This window comes from Camelus dromedarius, chromosome 30 (assembly GCF_036321535.1).
Source record: "Camelus dromedarius isolate mCamDro1 chromosome 30, mCamDro1.pat, whole genome shotgun sequence".
Lineage (NCBI taxonomy): Eukaryota > Metazoa > Chordata > Mammalia > Artiodactyla > Camelidae > Camelus > Camelus dromedarius.
The window spans coordinates 13,068,436-13,088,918 of NC_087465.1; the positions used below are offsets into that span (position 1 = coordinate 13,068,436).

The window sequence follows — 20,483 nt, forward strand, 5'->3', positions numbered from 1 at the left end:
AGGCTCTCGAGTGTAGGTGTCGTGACAAATGAACAGCAGATGAAAGGCCTTATGATTCGCAGCTTGGAGAGAATCTAGAATGAACGTGATGGTGTTTTCTTGCTTCAGATGACCAGTATAGGAACTAGACTGGACTCTGGGTACCACCGGGCAGAAACAGGTGGAGGTGGGGGAGCCTTCAAGAGACCAAAGAAATAGCCAGGGAAGGGGGCGGGAACCAAGAGTGTAGTTGTATCACAGAAGCCAGGGAACAGCTCCTAGCCTGGCGGTGTTCCTATGGAAAGAGACTCATGGCATGGTGCGGACTGCCCCTCACCATGGCCATGCCAACTGAGAGACCAGGAGGGAGAAATCGGATGCTTCCAGAAAGGGGGAAATCCTGGAACACTCTCACATTTATGTACATTCTGTGTCTTGTCACATATCTATGTCCTTGATTTGGGCTAATCTGGGGGGTGGGGGGACTCAATTCACCTGTCCGCTGCCTTTACTCTGGGTCTAAATGGTTGTTCACTGCTGCCAACCACCTGTGAGGAAAGTTCCTGAAGACCATCAGAGTCAGGAAAAATAAAAACAAGGTAATAAGTTTTCCAGTTGAAAGAGTTGCCCTTCATTTTGAAATAACATCCTTCCTACGTTTTTGTCTGAGTGTTAAATACTCCATCTTTTTTGGACATGATGATAGTTTGAACATGACTTTTTTGTATCTGATTTTGGCAAAATCAAAATTTATCATCCCTTTTATGAATTTTCTTTTTTTTTTTTTTTTTGTATAATTTCTTTTACTGGCAAACCCAGAACTCTGAGATCCAGGGCTCCAGAATACACTAGAAGGAAAAAGATTAATTTTTAAAAAATTCAAAGACAGGAACCTCAAAATTATTGTGGAAAAGGACGTTTTCCTAAGAAATCAATAAGGAAGGAAATGATGTCTAGATATGTTACTTATCATTTGGGAAGGTTTTAAAATGCATAGGTTGGGTACGTTTCAACATAAAATTAATTAATTAGAATGAGTTTTGGACTAATTCAGTTCCAAGCTTTTGCATCTAGCATTTCGTTTGAGGTTGTTCTAATTTCATAGGGGAAGGCATCATCTCTTCGGTGCTCACCTGGGCCAGGAACAGAGCGAAGCCTTTTCACATTTCATCTGCTCCCAGCCACTCTCTTAACCTCTCGTATTTACTCCATTTTACAGAAGGGGAATGTGCGAGTTTGGAGAAGTTAACAGACAATGGAAGAATTAAATTCTGTGCCATAGAACAACCAAATTACACGCAGCCTTTCCAAAATAACTGCCTTTTTGTTTCTCACTGGCAACCCTCATTTCTGTTATACCACTATTGACCACAAGGGAGAAGTATAGACTTATATTTTCATGTGTTCATTTTAAATGACCGGTTTTACCAATTTTTAGATTAATTAAAGCAGTTCAAAGTGCAAAGATATATGTTAACCATTTTTTTTTTCAGTGCTTCTGCTTTTATCCATACTATCATTTGGCTGGAGTGAAGAGCCAAAATGGAAAAAAAGTAAACAGAAGTCAGTACTGCACTAGAACGTGTGTTTTCATCTCAACAGTCCTATGTGAAATAAGTGGGGGAAATGACTATAATTATGGCCGCTTTACTCGTGTTAGACCCAGACCTTGTCTTTGAGAATAAATATGGGGTGATAGATTCTCTTGCTGTGTCTTTATGAAAATACTAGAATCACTCTGGTCCTTCTCATGGAAAACCTACATCCCACATGTATAAATTCCTTGTCTGTTTTAAGATGAAAATACACATTCTAGTGCAGTGGGAGCCCCTAACATTTAGACACACATGCAGAACCCAGTTTATAAGCCTCTTTGGGTTCCCTCCAGCAAGGACTGTTCTCTAGAAAGACCCCTTCCAGCAGCTGCTTTCTTGTTGGTTGCTTAGGAAGAAGTTCCACCTCTAGGGAATGACATTTAATGAGCTCCATGGCTGCCTTCAGTAAGGGGACCGCATCACCAGCAGGGACTCCTGACATCGTGGAGGGTTGGGGGTGGGCACACCATCACAGGGCTGTGTCCTTAGAGGAGGGTGTGGGCCTGGCCCCAAGTGGTGCCCAGGGCAGGTGTATGGGAAGGAGACTCCAGGTGGGGTGGACCTCCAGGAAAGAGGGATAGAGAAGGCAGGAAATCCATCCCATCCCTTCTGCAGGACCTCCACCAGAACCACCACCCTCTGGGGACCCAGTAGTTTCCTGCAGCCTCTCTGAGCCCCCTGCTCATCCCCAAACTGTAAGCAGCTTAGCTCTGCACCACCGTATGTTTGCTCGCCCTCCTTCCCTGCCTCTCTTCCATTTCCCTCCACTTTTCGCTCTCCTTGGATCCCTGTTCCCCAGTCAGGTGTTAGCACACATGCTTTTGCCTCAGGCTCTGTCCCTAGGGAATCCAGGATACGACAATGTATTCTTATTGTAGAATTTGAAGTCTTCAAGAAGGCGTGTAACCCTGACCTTTGTATTCGTGACCAGTAATCTTAAACCACTTGAGCTTGAAAAAGCAGAAAGTAACCTCAGGGTTGATATATGCAAGCAAAGGATTTGCTGCAACTTACAAACTGGTCACTAGATGGTACGCTGATCACAGCCTTGCATGACTGGGATGGTTGCATGACAAAACTCAAAAACTTGACCTTCAATTCCGTTATTTCTCTGATTGAACCCTGTGGTAAGTACTGGAGCTGCAGAGTTCCCAACACAGCAGAAACGGTGGTTATGGAAGCAAATAACATAGTGTGGAAATGTCTATTGACAGATGTATTTACTGTCGTTGAAGGTGGATTTCAGTGACTCATTTTCTTATACTTGATAACAAATATATGTTATTACTTTAAAAACATCATTTTTTTCAGATGAAATTCACATGACATTAAAATAAACAATTTTAAAGTGAATAATGTAGTGGACATTAGTACACTGACAATGTTATGCAACCACCATCTCCATCTAGTCTGTAAACATTTCCATCATTACAAACTAACTACCTTTTAAGGGGTTTCTCCTTGTTCCCCCTCATCCCAGGCCCTGGCAACCGACCAATCTGCATTTTGTCCTAATGGATTGATTTATCTATTCTGGATACTTCCTATAAATTGCATTACACAATATGTGATCTTTTGGCTTGGCTTCATTAACTTAGCATAATGTTTTCCAGGAATATCCACATTGTGACATTTATTCATTTTTATGACTGATAATAGTGTATTGTATGGTGATGGCACAATTGGTTTATTTATTCAGGACATTTGGGCTGTTTCCATCTATGGGCTTTGTGAATTGTGCTGCTATATACAGTCATGTGCATATCCTTGTTTGAGTACCTGTTTTCAATCCTAGGAGTGGAATTGGTGGATCATATGATAATGCTGTGTTTAGCTTTTTGAAGAACTCTCAAACTGTTTTCCACATCAGCTGAACCACTTAACAGTCCCACCAGTAATGTGGGAAGATTACAATTTCTCCACAACCTCACCAATACTTGTTACTGTCCTCTTTATAATTATTAGCATAACCGTCCTAGTGGGTGTGAAGTGGTAACTCATTGTGGTTTTGTTTCAAATGTTGCGAGTGACTAATGATGGTAAGCATCTTTTCATGTGCGTGTTAATCACTAGTATAACTTCTTTGGAGAAATATCTAAGTCCTTTGCCCATTTGAAAAAATTTTAGACTGTCCTTTTGCTATTGAGCTGTAAGACTTCTCTACATACTCTGGTTACTAGACCCTTATCAGAACACAATTTGCAAATATTTTCTCTCACTCTGTCAGTTACCTTCACTTCCTTGGTAATACTATCTGATACACAAAGGTTTTTAATTCTGATGAGGTCGAATATGTCCTTTTTGTTGCTGTTGCTCATTTTTGTGATGTTATATCCACTGCCAAATCCAACATCTTGAAGATTTACCCCATGTTTTCTTCTAATAGTTTCATGGTTTTGACTGTTAACATTTAAGTCATTTATACATTCTGAGTTGGTTGCTGTGTGAGGTAGAGATCCCACTTCACCCTTTGGCATGTGGACACCCCAATGTGCCATTTGTTGAAGAGACCATTATTCCTTATTGAATGGTCTTGACACTCTTTCAAAAATCAATTGACCATAGATGTATGGATTTATTTCTGATTCTAAACTCTAGTCCATTGGTCTTCAGTCTATCCTTATGCTAATATCACATTGTTTGGATTGCCGTAGCATTGCTGTAGTACGTTTTGAAATTGGGAAATGTGGGTCCTCGGGCTTTATTCTTTATCAGGATTGTTTTGGCTGTTGGAGGCCCCTTGCAATTTTGTATGAATTTGAGGATCATCTTTTCCATTTCTGCCTAAAAGCCATTGGAATTTTTATAGAGATTGCATCGAATTTGTAGATCACTTTATGTAGTGCTGACATCTTAACAATATTAAGTCTTCCAATCCATGAACACGGGACCCCTTTCCGTTATTTAGTTGTTCACTTTATTTAAGCAATGTTTTATGGTTTTCAGTGTACAAGTCTTTCACCTTCTTGTTTTAATTTATACTTTTGGATGCTATTACAAATGGAATTTTTAAAAAATTTCTTTTCAGATTGTTTATTGCTAGCATAGAGAAGCAGCGTATTTGTGTGTGTTGATCTTGGATCTTGCTGCTTTGCTGAATTCATTCATTAGCTCTTGCAGCTTTTTGTGGATTTTTGTGGACTCTACTGTAAGTATATAGGACTAGGATCATATCATCGGAGACGAGATAGTTTTAATTATTTCTTTTTAATTTGGATGCCTTTTATTTGTCTTTCTTATCTAATTGCTCTGGATAGAAATTCCAACACAATATTGAACAGCAGAGGGGAAAGTGGGCATCTGTGACTTGCTCCTAATTTTAGGGGGAAAGCTTTCAGTCTTTCACCGTTGAGTTTGATGTTCGCTGTGGATTCTTCATAATTGCCCTTTATGATATGGAGAAATTTCCCTTCTTTTTCTACTTTTCTGAATTTTTTTTTTATCATGATAGGGTATTAAATTTTGTCAGTGGCCTTTTCTGTGTCAGTTGAGATGGTCATGTGGGTTTTTATTTTCCCTTATTCTATAAGGTGATATGTTACAGGTTACATTGATTGATTTCATATGTTTGAAAAAACACCCTTGCTTTCCTGGGCAATCCCTAATCCCAGATGGTTAAAACACCTCTTATCAGGCAGCTTCCTTAGGGGTACCCTAATTCTCACATGTTTCAATTCAGACATATTATCTCTTGTCCTGTCCTTGTGAAAATGGATAATGCAAGGAACCACCTGTTGCTAGTGGAAAGTTATGTCTTCCTCAGCTGACTTAAACAATGATCTATTAGGCACATCTAATCCAACTGGCCATTGTAGGCAGGGTGGGGAGACAATCAGAGAACACTTGTGGTGAGAAGGGCCCTCAGTCATGGCCCTTCCCGGCTCTCCCCACCTCCTTTTGCCCTCCAGTGGTTCGTCTCTGATCTTCAGATTAGCCACTTCCTGCCTCCTCTGCTGGGCTTTTCAAGAGTGTACAATCTTCTGAGCTAAACTTTCCAGGTAAGGATAGATCTACGTCTTTCAGCTCAGCATGTAGACATCAGGTGTTTTTCAAATCATCTTCCTCAGAAAATAAAGAGGAAAACACAACCAAAGAGGAACAGATATCTTTATAGATTTCAAGTGCCTTTCCCTGGGTTGCTGTGGTTGGCACTGCCAGCTAAGCAGACAGACCCTGGCTTCTTTCCCCATGTCCACACCAGCTGAAGAACTCAGAGCCAGTGTAACCCTGTGGCTCATCCATTGGCCCTAGGTCACACGCAAGGCTAAGGTGGCCTTGTTGGTGGAGACATCCTTGGGGAGGCAATGGGATGGGGCTGGTTAAGGGTTCAGATGCTGAACTAAAGAGAACTGGGTTTAAGCTCTGAGTCTGCTACCTATTCCCTGTGTGGCCCTTGGAAAGTTACTCAAGCTTTGTTGCCCTCGGTTTTCCTCTCTGTAAAAGAAGAGAATCACAGACTTACTAATAGTCTAATGAGAGACTTAAAGGGTTACTATCTGTAAAGTGCATAGCATGAGACTTAGCATGTTTACAATATTAATGTGTCTCTTCCAATTTTAAAGCTTTGTGCTTTATGATACTGACTCAATAAGTCTCCTTTCTGTCCGAAGGATCCCAGGAACCATCAGATCACATGCAGAGATGGCATGCTGCATTGTGCACCAGGGACCAGTGTCACCGGTCAAGCAGTGTCCTGGTTGTTCTGTGACAACTGCGTGTCTCAGGTGTCTCTAGAGAGCAGGCTTTCCCAAATCACCATCATTTCACAACAGAAACATAATTTAAACCAAAGAGTAGCATTAACTATTTTCTATTAGCACTAATTCATTAAATATTTATTGAGCACTTGCTTTGTACCAGAAAAACAATTTCATAAAAACACACACTGGAAAACCATGACCCCTGTGCTGAAGGCATTTACAGTTCAGTAACAAGAGCAAGCCATGGTCGTGCAGAACTGGGGCAGGGACATTGTTTCCAAGATTTGTGTCTCTGAACCAAGTAGTCCTTGTCTCTCCTTAGGCTCTGAGCTGTTAGTGTACCCACTTCGAATCTGAATCCCTGGAACAAAACCAAATTTGATAAGAATCTTGTTAGGCCCATGCACGGTAGAGTTCCTGAATGAATGGTAGGGTTTCTAAATTCTGTACTCTTTCAAACTTGCCCTTTTAAACTTTAGTGATAAATGATGACTCATGACATACTGTATGTACACTGTCTGGCCCAAGTCAGAAACCTTGTAGTCATCATTAATTTCTTCCTGTCTTTCATCACCCACATCCAGTCTACAATCCAGTCAATTCAATTCTAGCTGTAAAATGTCTTTCAGCTTCACCCCTGTGTCCCCACCACCACTCTCAGCCTCAGGGCTCGGTCTCTCTTGCCTGGCCTGTCCAGATGGGACCTCCTTCAATCCATCCTGCAAACTGCATGCCAGTGAGCATTCTAAGAGCCCAGGCTCCGGTGAATCACATCTTGAGACGTGAAACAAACTTACAAAGTGTGCTGTTAAAGCACCAACCAAAATTTTGAAAAATCACACAGGTGAAAACTACAAAAGTAGCAGTGGGGAAAGAACCTACCTAAAGAAGGAAAGGCTCACTCAATTCTCAGAACCAGAGAACAGATGTCAACATTTCCTAGGCTTCTAGGCATATTAAAGAAAGCCTTTTTTTTTTTTTTTTGCCTTTTTTTTTCTGAAGTTTCTTTTATTTGGATCTGATGTTTTTCCACTATAATTCTGAATCTGGGGCAAATCAAATATCATCATAGAACACTTGTTCAAAGGCCTGACAAATCTCCTTGTCTTATCATATTTTCTAATACTAATGAAAATCTGCCTTCAGAAAGAAATAGCTTTAAACATCAAAACTTACTATTTTTCGATTTCTGTATCACACAGAAGAAGACTTTAGTACCTTTGTAAGACTGAGCATTTATCATAGAAATGAAGAGTCTGTAGTGAAGTTTACAATTGACAATAAAATCACGCAGAAATAGCACAGTTCTTCCATAGAACAGACAAGTCAAAAGATGCCTGCGGGGTTTGAACTCATCTAGAACGTTTATGGTGGACTTTGTCCTTCTGCTCAGGGTTTCAGCCTCCCTGTTTGTGATGTACCAACAAACTGCAGGAGGCATCACCGACGGCATTCAGAAGACCCACAACAAAGGGGGCACTTTAGAACTGAGAGAGGCTGGAGGCTTCAACCAGCCCAGGCCCCTCGTTTTCGATGAGAAAGCAAAGTTGGAAAAGGGAGTGGTTGCCCGGGGCCACCCAACTAGTCAGTTTCTCACATCACCCCACTTGTCACCCTAGGCAGCCTCCCCAGTGCTTGGCCAGTGCTCTTCGAAAGCAGCTGCAGAAAATAGCTGTCGTGGTGCCAAATCCTTATCTGCTGGTGTCCTTCAGATCGAGTGGGCCGAGTGCCAACGGGAAACTCAGAGTCTGTGAATTCTAGTCCAGGACAGTTTGGGTCAGAGGGTCTTAAATTTCCCTCCAGAGCAGAGGTTCTGTACCAGATCGGAGGGGAGCTGAAAGGCAGGGGTGCATACTGTGGGTGCATCTGTATCAGCACAGATGGTTGGTGCTGTTTTTAACCCCGGTATGTTATAATGGCCGTATGATCAATGTTCACATTTTTCTATCCAGCTGTCCTAACCATGCACATATATTTTAACAATCTATCCTCACACCCCAAAGTGATCTAGGTGTGTTGCTTGTCGTGCAGATCAATACCTTGGAGATTTCAAAATTTGGAAGAGGCCAATCCCTTTAGAGGAGAGCTGAAACAGAATCACAGTTAAAGGCTGAGAATTTTCAGATTTAAGGAAAAATCAGGGACTCTGAATAGTCAGAGAGATTCCTAGCAATTTCTCCTCCATGCGGAGAAAATGACTTTTCTCAAACGGTCATCTCAGTGTGCAGGTGTCACTGACGCTGAAACTAACAGACTCACATTTGTTGACCACCTATGATGCCAGGCCCTGTGCTAAGTGTGTGACATTCACTGCTGGTTTGAACCTTCATGAACAACCCCATCAGGTAGGTTCTATTCTATCTTAATTTTACAAGAGAGAAAGCTGAGGTTCAGTGATGTTAAGTCACTAGTAAGAGTCTGTGTTCTTCACTGCCATACTGGACGTTACCCTTGTCATCAGACTAGAGTTGGAAGCCTTTCTCCTGCTTTGTCCAGACTGGCCTCACCTGTTGGCTCTGTGGGAAACCTTCCATGATGATCCAAGGCTGGGTGTTGTGCCCTTCCTCGCAGAGCATCACCTTCCCTCATGGCACTCGGCACACCGTACTTCAACGATCCGTCCATTCATCCCTTTCTTTGTTCCTTGGCAGCTCTTTGAGGCCAGGCAACGCTGTCATTCATTTCATTCCATCCAGCACTGTCCTGGCTCATAGCAGATGATCAGTAAGTGTTTCTTGAATAAATGGCAGAGGTGGAAATTGACTTGACAATATGTTTTGCTTATCTATTGCTGAGTTCAGAAACTACCCCCAATTCAGTAGCTTGAAACAGCAACTGTATTATGATTATGTCTCACAATTTTGCAGGTCAAGAATTAGGACAGGGCCTGGTGGGGATGGCTTACCTCTGCCATCTGTCCTCCAGAGCTTCTTCACTTTCCTTAAGACACCTCCACTGTTGGCTCTGCTGGGATCATCCATGTGGGGCCTCAGTCCTCACTGTCAGCTGGGCTCCTCAGTTCTTAGGGTCTCTCTCCTGTGGCCTCTCCATGCAGTCCCTTCAGAAACATGGTTGGAATTCTCACACAGAGGCTCAAGGATCCCAAATAAGTGCATGGAGAAGTGTTTAGTCCTTAAGGCTTAGGCTGGGAACTGTCAGAGTCACTGCTGCCACCTTCTATTGGTTAGAGCAGGTCCCTGGACCAGCCCTCCACAAGCGTGTGGGCAATGGGAGGCCCGGTTCACCAGAAACCATCTTTGATGGTTAAGTTCCCCATCGTCTAGTCCAGCCAACCCCATCCCAGCCCAAGCATCCAAAGAAATGGTGTCAGACAGAGGAGGTGGATAGCTTGATCTACTCCATCAACACTGTTTGAGGGAAACCTGTCATGAAAGCACATAAAAGTTAGGGATTGCCAGAGCGTTGTGTGCATGTAAACAGCGAGTGGTACAGTGCCTGGTCAGAAGCGCTGAAGATGTTCTGTTTAGTACATAGCATCCAGCCTAAGCCTGGTGATGTGGAGGTCTGAGACAGTGTTAGAACTGTGGTCTTTCCTCCCCTCACCGCTCCCTCCTTTTCTCTGTGTACATTGGGTTCACCCGCCTGCTCCCCTCAGGCTCCTGAGGCCTTGGCTTCCGCCCCTTCCAGCACTGCCCTTGGCCACTTTGATGCTCCTTAATTGGGTTCAGCCTGAGGAGTTTCTGCTATTACTTCTGCAAGAGGATACTCCCTCCTAATTCCTGGCTCTCAGAACAGTTTCTTCAAGGATCATCCAAGTCCCCTGGACCTCATGTTACTGAACTTTTGAGTTTATGGGATCCTTTCTTTGCATTTGAAGATGCTAGCTTCCAAAGAATTTGAGGACTCTGTGCATTTTTGCTGTTGTTTTTGTTTCTCTTCTACTCACATTCTGCATGTCAAGGCCTTCAGTTACTTCAGTGATGTGCCCTGTAGAAGTTAATCAACATTGTCATGAATCAATGTATTTTCCCCTACTTGGCAAACCTACACGTGAAAACTCTTAACTGAGGAACAGTGCAAATGATTCCCCCATTTCCTTAAGTAAATTTCTTACATTAGTGCTATATAATGAGATGATTCTAACATAGCCCTCAGGGAATATTAACATAGGGGCAAAAGAAATTGGATTTTACCGTCATGAATTTGGAACATCACTTTCTCTTTCATCTGAAAACCAGGTCCAGTCCTGAGGCTACAAACGCTCAAAATTAAGAGCCTATAGGGACAGGAGAGATGGGTATGAGACAGAAAGAGTAGGAAATGGTACCGAGATCTTTCTGAGAGCAGCCTGTGTGGAAGCAGTACACACTTTGGTCCTGCTGATTTTTCTGCCTAGACCAGAGCCATGTTGCCTGGAGAAGGCCTGCCCGTCTAAGTTGTCATCTTAACCTCTCCAGAGAATCTTTTGGATGTAATGTTTGCTCCTGTATCCAACCTGGACGTGATCTACAGGCTCCTGTCCTGCTGAGATCACCACAAAAATCAAGAAAATGTGAATTTTATCAATGAAAAGGGCCTTAGGAATTATCTAGGTCAGTGGTTCTCAAACATTTTTGCCTCTGATATTTTTACATTTGAAAAAAATCTTAAAGACATTGAAAAACTTTTGTTTATGTGGCTTGTATCTGTTGATATTTACTGGATAGGAAGTCAAAGCTGAGAGGAAACTTCTGTTAATTTATTTAAAAATAATAATGAACTAATTACATGTGAAAGTAAATAACATATTTTCAACGAAAGTAACTATGTTTTCCAAAATATTTTAGTGGGAAAAGTGGCAACGTTTTGCATTTATGCAGACCTCTTTAATACCTGACTTCATAGAAGAGAGCCTTCTCATTTCTTCTTTCCACATCAATCTGTTGTGATATGTTATTTTGATTGATGTATAGGAAGAAAATTCAGCCTCACACCAAGTTGCAATTGTAAAGGAAAGAAGTGTTTTAATGGCCATTTTAGGTAATTGTGATATTCTTTGATTCTACACCTAGACTGCACAAGTATGGTTTCTGAAAAGTTGGCTACAATGTGAAATCTGAAATCATATCAATGAACTTTTGGGATTCTGTTACATCAAAATCCACTGGTCCATCTTGCATTCCTAAATGGATTTGTTTTGTATCCCATGTATAATTTTTGATGTTAAGTGTTATTTATGATCTTCATTTTTAAAGAGAAAACCAAATGAAAATTTCTCCTTCATGACAACAATATAGGACAACTAGATGTGGCATAAAAGAGCAAGGCGATAAATGTGATGGTGGGGAATGGCAGGACAAATGTGCAGATGAGGATTAAGGGACAGCAGAACTATCATTAGAGGAAGGAAAGAAGTCAAGTCTTCAACTTTTTTAAAAAAAATTAATGTTTATAGAATATTGCTCAGGTGCTTAAAAGAATTATCTCATTTAATCCATTTTCAATACAGTCTGTGATGTAGGATGTATCAGTCGCACCTCACAGAGAAGAGGGAAAATGGGTAAGGGTGTAGGGCTGTGGATGGCAGGGCTAGACTGGAACCAGCTACATCTGACACGGCAGCTTGCAATCCTTTTAAAAAATATGAGTTTTTAAAAACTCTAAAAATAATATATAAACTTTTTAACAAAGAAAAGTGAAAGATAAAAACCTCTTGCTCTTTACTCCCTACTCCTCCCCATTTCTATTGATAAGAGTAATAGTCAATACGAATACCATATTTCCATCCAGCTGAAAGCTCCTGCCTTTAACTGCTCCACAAGTCTCTTTACCACAAGCAGTGAAGGATCTCAAAGCTGATCCATAACCTATCATGGTGAGAGGAGAACCACAAGGGCTGAGATCATTCAAGGCACTAGTACTCTCGTGCTAATTACGTTTACACAATTAGATGTAGATTTCAGGTTCCAGCTACTTCCTAAACTGTCTTAGAGTCATGGATTCCAGGGATTTCTCTGGACCATTTTTTTCACTGTTCTGAGAGAGAGAAGAAAAAATAATACAAGAGGCAAAACAGCATAGAAAAGGCGCTGAATGGTAGGTGGTGAGTGCAAAGACGCAAGCCCACTGCCCACCCTCAGGTGGATAAGCTGAAGTGCTCAGTAGGAAGAGAGTAGCCAGGTGCCCAGTACAAGGGGAGCCAATCTGTACCTCTTAGTGAATTCTCCCAGAAGTCAGATGCTTGGCAGTGAGAAGTCAATTACGAACTTACCTACTTTTTTGCCCTCCCAGACACTTCCTTGGTCATTTCATTTTATTTTGAAAGTATTAGGCAAACCATCTACCTATTACCTATTAAAATAGGGTATGTTCCACATAGTTCTTTTTATGGAGCGGGGATGTCTTTCTTATTTACTTTTGATTTATGAAGCATTTATTACTGGGGGAAAAAATCTCATCTGTAAATTGTAATGGTCATTGTCACTGTCTGTTGAAGGAGCCATCAGAACATGAAGTTGTAACTGGAAGCTCATTGCAGAAGAACACGCCCCCGGTCAATTCTCCATCCACAACCAAGAGCAATGCCGAAGTGTTTCAGAATTACAGGGCTGAAAACATTTCTTTTAAAATATTCATCTTAGGAAGAGCCTGTGAAAGGGGATTTTTGTTCTCTTTGGTTGAGTCAGTCTCACTAATAATAATGCTTTGGCCCCTCAAAAAGCCCCCTAAAGAATATTTTTCAATTTACTCATTTGATTTGTCATTCAGTACTTTTACATTATATTTCTTAAAATTTTTTTCCCTCAACTTTTCTCTCAGAGTTGTAGAATCAAATGGAAATAACCCTAAAGACAATCTTACTTCTCTTTCTTTTTAATTCCCTCATTTCCCCAGCCCCAACTGCTGTTTCTCCAACCCAAATCCCTAAAGGAAAATGATGAAGCCAAAATAGAAGAAAGGAAAGTCTGGGGGTGCTTTTCTACCACTTTGAGCACACGGTAGTCAGAATAGTCAGTAGTTGTGGTTGATCAAGGAAGGACCGGTTTAAGCTGCTTCAGGCTTCTCCCAACAGCATCCCTTGCCCAGAAGCTTGAGCAATTTATACTGAATCATTGGGACTTACTAGAAATTGGCTTCACTGTTTCTTCTCTTTTTGTAAAATAACAATTCTTGACATTGGATTTTTTACGGAAACCACGAAGTAAAACATTCTTGAGAAAATGTTGTTTATTCTTTGTAAATTGTCGGATTATCAAGTGCAATAAAAAATGAATTTGCAGAGTACAACACTGTGGGTCTGTGAGTCAGCAAACAGTACCATCTGAATGGGTGTGGGAGGCAGAATAAGGGGCAGAAAATCTGTGAGTTTGCCCTTGAAGTGTCCTGAAAGAATATAATAGTATTGTAATAGTAACACATATTTAAAATATTTTCTTTGGTTTATGAAAATGTGCCCTAATATTTCCTTGTTTATTCAAATGCTTTTTCTTATCTGTATTTGCTACAAATATAGCTTTTCTTTTCTTTTCTTTCCTTTTCTTTTCCTTCCTTTTCTCTTTTCTCTTCTTTTCTGTTTCTGCTCTGGTGGGGCACTACTCTCACTGTTTTCATCCAGGCATCTCAAAACAGGACCCTGTCTTAAAGACTGGATTCCTGAGATGTCCCACCTGTTTAAAGTGTCCTTCTCTGCCAAAGCCTCCCCTCCCTTTTCTCATAGTAGTCAGTCAGCAGTTAGGGCACTGCTCACTGCCTTAGAAGAGTTGCTGAAATATTGTTATCACATTTATTCCTGATGACAGTCTCCTGAGGCTGGCACTGTTATTATTCCATTTTGTAGATGAGGAAACTGAGGTTGAGAGGGGTCCCTAGTCTGTGGGGTGGCAGAGCTTGGATTTCAAGTAGGGGTCTTCAGACATAAGGTTCACCTTCAAAAGATGCCTAAACTATGATGGCTCCTTTCCATGAAAAGGACCTCCTTGGCTGGAAGCTTTGGAAAAGACCTTGACTAAGAGCTGGCTTCAGCCGACACCCTTCATCTAGGCACCCAGAACTTACAACCAGCCAAAGTGCCTTTAACCTCCATGGTAAGGTTTCCTGTCACTACTTACTCCCCGGTTTTCTTTTACCAGAGAGCCAGATGCCACAGAAACCAAGTAACTAGACCCCCAGACTCCTACCCTGAAGACTGGACCTGCGGGCTGGATCCCCACTGAGCATGAACAAAAGCCCAAGAAAATGGTGCCAGAAAGCAGTTCTCCAGAGTTTTGGTTTGGTTTAATTCAAAACAGGAAATCACGTTCCCTCACCTCCCTCTCACCTCCTAAACTCCAGCTGTATTTTATCTCTCTGGTCAAGAAAACTGCCTTTCAATTTTATAAAATAACAGACACACCTCAAATTGGACAGTTGTTTAGGTAGTTTTTCCCCTTCACACTTTTCTACATTTTCTAAATGTTCTACAAAGAAAATGCTCCTTTAAAAAAAAAAAAAAAGACCTGCATTTAAAACACCGTGTCATGGGCTTCCCAAGTCATTACTTCCTGCGAAAACTGCAGTGGAAATGGAAGAAAATAACAAGGAAAATAAGGTGGTTACGTCAAAAGCTCTATATAAGAATTATTTGAAAAAAAGAAAAGCGCTACTGAAATGCAAATTGGCACCTTGTATTACGGTTTTATTCTGTCAGTTGGACCGGAGACCCATCTCCCACTCCGGGTGTATGGGCTTAAACTACCCAATCGTAGGCAAGGGGGTGTGCTTAATAGGTTGATGAAAGTGTCCAATATATGTACGTGTGTGTGTGTGTGTGTGTGTGTGTGTGTGTGTGTGTGTAAGGAAGAAAGAAGTGCATCTATATGCCTTTGAAGAGTGTATACCTTTCAACCTGACCCTGACCCCAAAAGACTCTTAGGGCCTAACAAGCCTCCAGGGTTTGCCTTCCAGTAGCCCTTGCCTTGAGAAGAAGAATCAGAACCATAGAAATTAATGAGAGTTACCTTTGGAAATGCGCCCTTCTGCTGACGCGACCCAATCCCTGCCTAGAGACAAGAGGGCACCTTTAAGTGAATTCCCAGGCCAAGCTCGCTCAAGAGCAACAAAGACCACACTCTGATGCCCCAAGGGCACTCGGTTTTCACAACGCGTTTTATTATTCATAAAAAAATAAATTTATTTACATCTGCTAATTATGGTAGTGCAGCCTGGGGCAGCGAGGCGGTCCCCTTGAGCAGGTCACTAGGTACCGAACAGCCTCCGCGGTCCAGCCCGAGGTCCTGCCACGGAGGAAAACGTGGGCGGCGCCGGGAGGCAGTGTTGGAGGAGGAGGAGGCCACCTGAGCTTGGAGATGGGAGGCCAGGCGGGGACAGTCAGGAGTTGCAGGGGACGTGGGGTGAGTGGGCTGCAAGTAGGTGTGGGAGGAGGGAGTAGAGAGAGGCCCCGAAGGAGGCCCAGCTAGGTTGGTGGTGGGAGGCCTGTGGGAGGTTCGAGCCTAGAAGGGGAGGAGGGTAGACGGGAGCCCGGTTAGGAAGAGACGGGAGCCTGCGGGGAGTGAAGGGCTTCGCCATACCGGAGGCCGAACTGCTGAGAAGCTCCCGGGAAAACCCAGCGGGGTTTGGCCTCTGAAAGCGCGCCTCCCCCTCTCCCCGCACCGAGAGGGCACAGTCCGTCCCGCAGGGGGAGCTGACCTGTAGGGTACAAACCTGGGCCAGGTGTGCCACACTCCTCTCTTTGCAACTGAAGAGCTTACCCCGATGTAGGTCTTACGTGAAGACCTCTGTTTTTAAAGCCGACCATGGAGAGCGCGTTCTAACCACTGCCTAACCGTGAGGGCCTGGCCTGTGCAGAGTCGTGCCACCGCAGATGTGTATCTGGCTTAGCTTGCAAACTAACGCTTGGGCGGCTGGCCTGGGCTCAGACTGCAGCGCCGGGGTTAGTCTACACTGCTAAAAGCCAAGGTTGGATCTGTGTCCGTGCGTAAAGTGTCGTCGCCCGGACGCGTGGCAGCCTAGCAATCCGCGCCCTGTGATGACAACTGCGCCTCCGACCCTCAGGCTCTGCCCCCAACGCCCGCCACCTGTTGAGTTCACAGTTCCGGGGTGGGGGAGTCTAGGAGAATCCAATGGAACTTCCCATTTCTGGGGTTTCTCACTCGGTCTCGCTTCTCTCCTTGGCCCCCAAACCCAGGCGCTTAACCAATAATCCTGTCGAGTTGGCGCTCCTTCTAAGCGGTGGTCCCACATAATCTGTTAGCTGCGGCAACTTCTTTGGTGTCAGAGTCGGGTCGTCCCGAGACCACAAAAGGCCAAGTCTGTAAAATCAAAAAGAGCATTAGATACTGTGGGAGAAACAACCGTTTCAAACCGAAACCGCTCTCCAAAATGAACCCTGGAATATCCCTGTCTTTGAGTAGATCTGAATTTGTCAATATTCTGGGAATCTGCCTGTTTTCTCTCTAAACTAAGACTTTAATTTTACTGGAGTTTGATAACGTGAGACGTGAGGTGTCCGTCCATGCTGCCCTCACGATGATTCGGCGAAACTTGCATGAATTAGGGATTTTGCCGCTTAATTTTCTTCTCCTTAACACACACACACACACACACACACACACACACACACACACACACTCTCAGCCATTCGCTCCAAGTAGGAACTAGGATATGATCTTTCTCAAGCCCAGAGTGTTGGCAAGTCGGAGAGGGACTTTCCAGACAAATCCCGTTTGGGGAAACCTCTGCTGTTCTTCAAGAACTGAAAAATCCAAAGTCTTTTAAAAAAGAGCTCGGCCTTTGCTCCTTCCTTTCAGAAAGTAGAGCTCGTTGATTCAAACCTGTCACACTCAGCTGGAAACAGTTAGGGAAGGGCGATTTGCCATGCAATCTGCAACGGGGTAACGGACTCAGATGGAACCTAGATTCACCCCGGAAGTAGGATTTTAACCAATAGCTGTCACTGGGCAAAGCACCACGTACAATGGTCAGAATGATGCAAACCCAGAAGGGTGGATGGTTCTCCTCCAGGAAAACCGCTGGCATCTCCTATGATTTGGGAGAAACTAAACTGGTCTCCTCACCACCCAGTCCGGACTCCACCCGCCATCCCCCTTCAGGGTTCCTCCCGTCCACTAGACTCTGCCCGGTGCCCGGGAGCGCGCTGGGCATCTCTGGGCCGCTCGCCCCGGGCCTCGCGCGCAGCGCCCCTACCAGGTTCACCGGGTGCACGTAGCTGTTCTCGTAGCGGTCCTCCTGCAGCAGCTGCCGCAGGTGCGCGATGTAACTGGAAGCCAGCCGGAGCGTGTCCAGCTTGGAAAGTTTGGTATCGGGGGGCACCCAGGGCAGGCTGGTTTTGAGTCGGGAGAAGGCTTTGCTCAGCACGCGCATCCGGGCGCGCTCGCGGGCGTTGGCCGCGTTCCTCTGCGACTGCTTGCACTCGGCGGCCGAGCCCTTGGGCGGGAGGGGCTTCTTGCCGCCGCCGCCCCCCGCCACCCGGGGCCGCTTCCTCTTGCAGCCTCCCGCGCCGCGGGCCGCTCCCAGGGCACAGCGCTCCTCCTCGCCGTCGGGGTCTTCCTCCTCCGCAGAAGAGTTGTCACTGGGCGAGATGTAGCTGCGATCGGCGCCGCGGAGGGGCGGCCTCTTGGAGGCGGGGACCGGGTACCCCCGCTGCAGACCCCGCAGCTCCATCTCCTCGGGGTCGCTCACCGAGCCGGTGGACATCGCTGTGTCCCCCACGTCCCCGCCTTCCTCCTCCAGGCCAGCCTCGCGGTCTCCGCCTTCCGCTCGCTTGCGGAGGCGGGGGGACAGGCTGAACTCCCTTGAGCTCTAGATACCGCGGCCGGGAAGCGCGGAGCCCCGCCGCTGCCCCGTGAGAGCGCGGCCGAGAAGTCAGCGCCCTGGCCCAGGCTCAGCGCTCACAACCGCGCGCTGCGCCTTTTGACAGGTCTATTTATCCATACTGCTCGGAGCAAACCACCCCGGGCAAAGAACAGGGGGTTGGAAAGTGGGGCAAGAGGTGGGGCGGGGGCGTGGAAAGGGTGGGGACCGATTTTCTGAGTGCAGAGGATCTGCTGGTGGGGCGGGGAAGGGGAAGTCTCTGCTGAGCAGAGATTTGGGCCCCTGGGCCACACCGACGGGTCACTGCGAGATAAGTGTGCGTAAAGTGAGTGGAGGAGGGACCTTCGTTCCCACCCACTTCCCTCCCCATTCATCTTAGCGATGGCTAAGATTGCCGGACACTTGGAAACCCTAGGATCGCGACCTTTGCTTCTGTCCCAAGTTTTTTCCATCAGAACTGTATTTTCCAAGTTCATCACTCATAATGTATGACTGCCAATCCAAGCCTGGCCCGACGAAAGAGTAAAAGCTAAACAAGCAAACAACACCGAACTATCTGCAAGTTACCTCTCATTTTCCTGCCCTCTTTTCCTTTAACGTCAATAAATGATTAACACAACTTTCATCTACATTGGTTCCTTTATTTTCAAACATCTGTGATTTAAATGTTATTATCTCCGCTTTGCAGAACTCGGAGCTAAGCCTCAGACGTAGATATTAAGGACCCCAAATCAACAGGCTGGTAAATAGGATATGGAGTCAAAATCCATGTGTAGAATCCCTGGCCCTTCGGTATTCCAGTCGCTACACCCCTCCTGGCCACACAGCACAGGATGCTGTATCTGCTGTTTTCTGCTGTCTTGAGAGTTCCTTGCGTCAATTTTGTTTTTAATACCACAGTGCGTAAGACAGAGGAGCCTACCCCAGCTCTTCAGGTTATAGTCTAGGGAATGGACTATTTTAGATGGTGTGTTGAAGAGAGCGCTCCTGGATGCTAAGGCAGCACAATCATCCAAAGTAAAAACAAAAGAAAACAAAAAAGACAAAACAGCACCCAGAAGTATGCTCCGCCCCTCAAAGGAGACAAAACACAACTGCGGTCTCATCATTTTCTAACTCGAGGGGCGTTTGCAAAACGTGGCCTAGGGATGTGTACTTCATTTTGGAAGCGGACACCAATGGCCAGCTATATTGAGTGCCTGCTGTGTGTGCCAGGCACTGCTCCAGGTGCCATGCGACTGCCCACTGAGTAACTAAAACACACAAAAGTAAAACAACAAAATAAAACTCTATGAAGTCGGGGTTTGGTTAGTTACTCCGTTTTACACTGAGAAAATTGAATCTTCACGTGCAAATTAGGTATTTACCTGTCCTTTTCCTAAGAGCCCACAGTTTCCCAAGCTGAGTGAAGCTTAAGGAGACAGATGTGCAGGCTGCCCGGGACGGATTGGGCAGAAGCCGCCGGGCCAGCCTCCCTCCACCACCTCCTCCAGCAGAACAAATGCTCCCGGCTCCCTGCCTGAAGTGCAGCAACAGGTGGCTGGCCCGGGCTGACTTCATCATTCAGGCATCATTCCACCTTCGTCTCCCGTGGGGATGTTTCGCCAAACCCCTCCAGTTCGCCCCCTTTTGCAGAGGTTTTTCTCCCCGTATATTTTGTCATTTTGTTGGGTGTGGGGTTGGTGGTCGTGGTGGTGAGGCGGGAGGGGAACTGGGGGAGAGGTTCCTTTGGGAGCAGTTAAGTGAAAAGATCCCTTGCTCTTGGTTCTCTCTGGGCTGGGAACACCCAGGGAGTACTTGACAGAGCAGAGAAATCCTTCCTGGGATGCCTGAGCTTGAACTTGACTCTAGTGCGACAGGCGAAGGAGAAAAGTAAAAAGAGAAGGGGGAGCAAAAAGATGTAAAGGGGAGATCTCAGGCAGCTTTCTGCATCACCTATTGATGACTTGAAGCTATCAGTATAAGTACAGAGTCTCACACATTAGAGGCAGGCATATAGGTTTTGAAAATCTGGATTGTTTATACAGGTGCAGAACAAAGTCTTTCTTTAGAAAAGATTAATGGCAGAGAGAGCACTAGATTTTCTCTAAACAGTCGCAAAAACTGTACCCAGCCTCAACGCGAGGCAGGTCATGGCCAGTTTCTTTTTCTTGAAGCAACTGCCTGACCCCAAGGATTCGTTCTTTTTTTTCCCCCCATAGCTCTTTCCTTTGCTTTCCCTTCTTCTTTTTTTTTTTTTTTGCTTTTCTCTTCTTTCTCCCTTCCTCCCTCCCTCCATTCCCTTCTCTCTCTCCCTTCTTCCCGTCCTCCCTCTGATCTCTTTAAAGAAAGACACCTATTTTCTCTATTTTATCTTTTTTTCATTTCCCCTTCCTTCCATTTCTTCTAGTTATATTTCCATCCTTTCACTCTTTTTTTTCTTGTTGCAGACTCCTAATGA

At 44.7% G+C, this 20,483-nt stretch overlaps 1 protein-coding gene across 1 annotated transcript; it reads right to left on the reverse strand.

The window, feature by feature from the left end:
• Positions 1–15,397: 15,397 nt before the first annotated feature.
• MSC (musculin) lies at positions 15,398–18,293 on the reverse strand. The gene is made up of 2 exons (XM_010979342.3): positions 17,417–18,293; positions 15,398–16,521 (listed from the first exon to the last, which is right to left on the reverse strand). The coding sequence occupies exons 1-2, from the start codon at positions 17,924–17,926 to the stop codon at positions 16,435–16,437; spliced, it is 597 nt and encodes a 198-aa protein (XP_010977644.2). The 5' UTR covers positions 17,927–18,293; the 3' UTR covers positions 15,398–16,434.
• Between the last annotated feature and the right edge of the window lie 2,190 nt (positions 18,294–20,483).

What these genes read in the sequence shown, in the direction of transcription:
- MSC (XM_010979342.3), bottom strand. Translation starts at nt 17,926, where the DNA reads ATGTCCACCGGCTCGGTGAGCGACCCCGAGGAGATGGAGCTGCGGGGT. An exon ending in ACGTGCACCCGGTGAACCTG is followed by an intron (nt 16,522 to 17,416) that starts GTAGGGGCGCTG and finishes TTGATTTTACAG; the next exon opens with ACTTGGCCTTTTGTGGTCTC.